Here is a 6,000-nt window from a genome sequence, read left to right as displayed (position 1 = left end):
ACCGTGGAGTGCTTTTTTTTGTCTTAGACTATGTAAAAAATTTTAATATTTATATTTAATGCATTAATATATAAATACACCTATGTAATAATTATAATAATGTTTAAACCTTAAATCTATATTTATCAATTCGATCCATCATTGTCAAGTGCGGTTTACTTGTTTTCTAATTTTTTTTTTTATTTTGTTCAGGGAAACCATTCCAGACCATCTGTCGAAAGTCGAAGGAAGTTATCCCTGGCATCTTTGTCACCACCACCATTTTTTGTTTGGTTTAACTTATTGAACACAAATATATCTTTGTGTATATAATTTTGATGCTTTCACAATGAGTTTCTAAGACGTCTTCTTCTTCTGTTACGTCGGGTTTTTTTTTATCCTTTGAAAACAGGGGATACGTATGGAAATTATTCTGTCACAGATGACAACATTTCAGAATAATGTTTAGAAAAAAAAAAAAAAAAATAGAATAACAAACGGCTTCAATCTATATGTATGTAAGACGACATTGTCGTTACCGCTGCCGCCCACCCAAACGGGGAACGCGAAGTTAGTGAATGAAGCCGTTGGGTAATTTTCAATAAAGCGTTGATGTTGGCTTATAGCCGAGATTTTTTCGTTGTAAAAATAGATGAATTTCACGGAAATTAGGTCGATTCGATTCATTGCGTTGCCAGCATTCACACATTAGATCGTAGATTTCACGTGGGCAATTCATTGGCATTGGAAGAAGAATCTGCGAATTAGATATTAAAATTAAGTTAATTATACATAAATCAATAAAAAAAATTTATAATAAATTTGACGCTTAAGAGGCTAATATAGAGAAAAGAAAAAAGAGATTTATCCATTACTGATGTTAATTCGCATTGTAGGGTTTTGGGTTCGCATATGAGGTTTTCAAAATAATAAATTGGTCATATAGTAACTTGAACTAGAAAGTACTGGTGTATATAATTGTTTTTAGTGCCTTATTTTTTGTCGTTGGGGTCGCTGAGTTAAAGACTAACAAAAATGTATGCGAACTCATCCAACTAACAATTATTCTAAAAAGCTTTACAGAAGCAAAGTAGAATATATTTATAGAAACAAAGGTAATTTTGCTATATGCGCTAAAACCACTTCCCCCTACATTCCTAATATTATCTATCTTTTCTTTCCCGTTAACAACCCTTTATTTATTTTAGACTTGATTAATTGAATTTATGTATTTGTTTAAAGTCTTTTATTCTTTACACTTTCGTTTTATTATAATTTCTTTGTTATAAAAAATTTTGTAACTATATTCTATTCATTGCTTACCTGAAATTAATTATATATTTATATATAATTTTGTTACATTTAGCCCTGATTTTCGTCAGTTAGACTATCAGAAGAATAAATGTCAATATAAAAAAACTTTTATTTCTAGGAATAAGCTCTATCTGAGGTTTATCTGACTATTGAAAAATTGGCCCTTAGGGCTATTACTTTGTTCATATAGATTTAATACTTAGATTAAGATCGCTTGTAATAAGCTAAATTGAAATTTATATCACTTAATGTTTTCATGTGGAAAGATATGTTTTCATTCCTGCATAAAAAGTTCTAGCATCAGCTCTTTTGTTTTTGCTTAATCAGCACAAATTTTAGTGATAAACCAAATAATACTTTTAATACACTAAAAAAATAAAATGCACGACTGGGGTCGCACGTACTTGCTCTTGCAGTTCAAAGCACTTTTATGTTAGTCTACTTGTAGATTTTAAAAGCTGGATCTAAATTTAAAAAAAAATTGATATTGGGGAAGAGCCGACATTTAGGGCAAAATTTTGTTAAATGAAAAAATTTTTTTTTTGTTATTTGACTTTTTGAGAAAAAATAAAAATGCAGTTTTATTGCCACTGCTTTAAATATTACGTATACAAAGTTTAATCAAAGTCGTTAGAGCCGTTTTCGAGAAATTCTTAACATCGTATTTTTTTTTGTATGGGAGATATACGTTCTAAACGAGATATAAAAAAAAACAAAAAAAAAACAACTTTCAGAATTCCATAAAAATCATCTGTACCAAATTTGAAGAAAAACCATCTACCCGTTTAGGCTGTGGAAATGTGTACAGATGGACACACAGACGCACGGAAGGAATTGCGGGACCCACTTTTTCGGAATTCTCCATCATCGTAATGTTGGTTTTGATTAAAACCTCAATTTTTTTTTCGACACGAAACCAATACTTGCCCTATAGAGCAAGTAAAAAACTGTATAACAAATTTCTTAAAGTCTATAGATCAGGGAAATATTAGGTAACAACTCATAAGTTTGACTTAATGTCTTATTTATACAATGTTGTTTGTTCAGATGCTCAAATCTCATCCAAAACAATTTGATGTCTATTGGTTTCAAAAGGTAGGTTTATATTGGTACCTACATATTTGGAAACCAAAAATGACTTGATTTAGGGTAAAAATTTCCATTTTCAACATTATTCTCCAAGGATCGACCGTTCAAAACTGAATAATAATAATAATAACACATCACATTACCAAATCAAAATCAATAACCCTTGTAAGCATTATCATCATCAACCCTTACAAAAATTATCTCCCACAGGACCCATTCATTTGTACATTTTTTACAAAATAAATCAAAATTTATATCACAACATGTAGACATAAATATGTTGAATTTTTCAATATGTATTTACCTTTAAACAAACACAATAACAACAAAATACAAACCATACACATTGACTTACATATTTTTTATCGTCCTGATATATGTGACCAATATTCTCGATAACTTTTTCATCAGTCATATTCTCGTAAGGCTGCTCCCGGGCAAAAGTTAGAATTTCCCAAAGGGTAACAGCGAATGACCATACATCAGACTTTGAAGTGAATTTTCCCTGAAAAATAGAAAATGAAAAGAAAAATATTGAGAAAAAAACAGACACAAATAAGAACAAAAAACAGTGAATAAACGGAAAAACAAATCAGTGACTGAGCCAGAAAGACGAAATAAAGAGGAAAAAAAAACCTTTGAAGACAAAAAAAAAAAATATCAAATTGAAACAGATGGTACAAGTATAATATTTCGTGTCTAGCTATAGATTGGCAGTCGATATCCCAAGCATACAAACATTCAGTAAATACAAAATACAGTAAGGTGTAGGAAATATTTACTCAATTTTGCTTGGAATTTTGACTTTTTTCACACATTTTTGAACGATGGTATACATCCATCTTTTTCTTCGCTGATTAGAAAATCTTGTACGGTATACTTCTTCTTTTGTCACCAATTCTTATAATTTAGGTGACACTGGGCTTGGAGCTTAAGTGACCTTAAGTGATTTACATCAGGGGCGTATACAGGTTTACTTCTTGGGGGGTTCATGCCGAATTTTTTTTTTTACAAAAGTTTTAATAGTAGAAATGGATATAAAAATGTGCTATCTGAATTTATTTTTGAATCATTTTACCGAAAATTTATATGAATTTATTATAGTGTTCGTTTGGTCATCCCGAACTGCATCGAGTAGTTCCGATTAATTCTAAGATTATTTGTTTGTTTGGCACTAAATCACTGTTCTGATTTTTAAAAGGCACGCTTACATTTAAATAATTTAAATTTCAAAGCGTAAATTTTATCATTAAACAATTTTGTTTAATTTATGGAATAAATCTAAAAATTATACCAAACGAAAACTGTATTTATGTGGTTTTAAGCCAATTAAGACCACCCTGTTCTTAAAATTACATTGTACGTCGATTAAATAATCTGCCTTTAAAGTTAAAACTCAGCATTGTTTTCCACTAGCCCAAAATCATTTGTAAAAGCTATAATAAAAATCATTTGTATTTAATTACGGTCGTAACTCTTAAATTAAAAGTACTTTTATCCTTTGGCATAGGAATAACAAAGTTTTGTAAACAAAATTGCATTTGAAAATTAATTTATTTTCAAATGTTGCTTCAAAATTTATGCGAATACTTATATTTCAAGGAAAAATTGAAAGGATATCAATTTTCACATGCTTACTCGTTATTTAGGACTTTAAAAAAATTTTTCTCTGATTCCCTCAGCCTTCGGTTATTTATCAGCGGTTTACAAAATTAAAAACATTCAGTTATATTTTAGATTTTCTTCAATTGGTTCTCAAAGATTGTTTAGTTACCAAGCTTGCCTCAATATTTATTTTGCCTTTAGACAAGGTTATTTGTTGTTTCGAAAAAATGTTAGAGATTTAAAAAAAATTCAAAAATATGATCGGACAAATGTATTGAACAGGAAAATCGCAAAAACATAAAAAATTTGAGAAATAAGATTCTTCTTAAAAATTTTGCCCAGTTTATTTTTAAACGCAAGGACGGTTTTAGGGGGGGGGGAACTTTTACAAAAGCTATATAAATAACGAAGTCTTTCCAATCGATGCTTTATTTATTTTTACTTTCACAAAGGCGCCCCAATTTTTTTATATTTTACATTTTCAACAGCGCTCGTATTGTTTACCTAAACTTTTTGAAGAATGAAGGCACCCCCCAATTTTTTGTTAATTTGTTTGGCTTCCGGAAGGACAATGGTGTCCAAAATCTTCGTTCATCTTTGAAGAACAAGGCGCCCCCATTTCTTTTGAAAGACTAAAGCAATCCTAATATTCCTCCTACCAATTTAATTTTTGCAAAGGCGCCCCTATATATAAATCACTAAATCATAGCTGGTAATATCCAGACTGTAATAATGAATAAGGAAACAGAAGGGAGACGAACAGAATCCCGAAATTAAAAATCCAGAAAGCCCAAAATGCAGAAAACTCTAAATCCCGAAAACCCAAAAACCCAAAATCCCGAAAACCCACAATACCAAAATCCCGAAAACCCAAAATCCCGAAAACCCAAAATCCAGAAAGGCCAAAAATTGACAGCTTCTCCATTTCTCATAAAAACTACGTTTGTGTGTGAGAATACAAAAATAGGTCTGTTCCCCCCTCCAGGGCACTCTAAGTCATGTCAATTAACTGTCAAAAAATCAGAGTTTCTCGGGTTTTCATTTTACATCGAACACCTCAGAGCTTTAGTTTGATCAGCGAACATCGAACACAGAAAAAGGAGCTACAAAAAACGCTTGACAACGAATTCGGAGCGACCCAGAGTGCCCTAGAGCTCACAACGAACAAACCTAATACTTATTAAGGTATGTCGTTTCGGATTGGCCGTCTGGAAGCGTCTGGAATCATTAAGAAGCTTGCTGCAAGTTTATTATTCTCCTAGTGAAAAAAACAAAAACAAAATATTTGATTTTTCACCAATACAGATATTAAATTTCAGAATTGGGTGGAAGCGATTCAAACTTTTTTATTGGATTTCAGAATGAGTGAATCATTGAGTGATTCCAATCGAAAACGACCTAGTTGAAAAAGTTTTTGAAATAATATTGTTCAAATAAAACCAACTGTAACTACTCTTTAAATGTGTTTAGACAAATAAGTCAGAGATAAAGGTAAACTTGTCAATTGAGCCTGAATGACATGAATAATTAATTTTTGTAAAGCTAACCTTATGTACTTTAATAAACTGCACATTGTTAATAAATGCATTAACAAGTATATGAGAGGTAAGACATAATCTGCTATTGCTTTTTTTCGTGATTTTAAAAAATTGTTTTTAAAATGAATTTTTTTTTAGAGGCGCCACTTGCAATCTTGCCCAGGGGCGCCGGTAGTGCTTAAACCGGCAATGCTTAAACTTGCCAACTTTTCCAGAAAGTGGAAAAAACACAAAAGGAAAGACATCTTACACCATACGAAAATTGATAAAAGTTTATATAGAACCTGACCTAAATCTAACAAATTTTCGGTTAATGTTGCGTTTTTATAATGTTAAAATAGATTCTTGTAATAAAAGTGATTATAGAATCGATCTATTTTCTTAAATATCTGAAATTTTTTCAAAAAAACTGAAATTATGAAAAACAGGTACTGAAGAAATGCTTACAAGTTTTCAAACAAACGATTATTTTGAT

General features: G+C 30.6%; 1 protein-coding gene across 3 annotated transcripts in view; it reads right to left on the bottom strand.

Moving 5' to 3' along the window:
* Positions 1–460: 460 nt before the first annotated feature.
* Positions 461–6,000, bottom strand: part of LOC129914783 (discoidin domain-containing receptor 2-like) — a 229,691-nt gene continuing 224,151 nt past the window's right edge. For all 3 annotated transcript variants that reach the window (XM_055994174.1, XM_055994173.1, XM_055994175.1), the window contains exons 16-17: positions 2,738–2,887; positions 461–736 (exon numbers count right to left, since the gene is read on the bottom strand). In XM_055994174.1, coding sequence (XP_055850149.1) covers positions 578–736; positions 2,738–2,887 — 309 coding nt within the window. In that variant the 3' untranslated portion in view covers positions 461–577. The remainder of the gene's footprint in view (positions 737–2,737; positions 2,888–6,000) is intronic.

Source organism: Episyrphus balteatus, chromosome 3 (genome assembly GCF_945859705.1).
Source record: "Episyrphus balteatus chromosome 3, idEpiBalt1.1, whole genome shotgun sequence".
Taxonomy (NCBI): domain Eukaryota; kingdom Metazoa; phylum Arthropoda; class Insecta; order Diptera; family Syrphidae; genus Episyrphus; species Episyrphus balteatus.
This window is presented reverse-complemented; position numbering and strand designations above follow the sequence as displayed.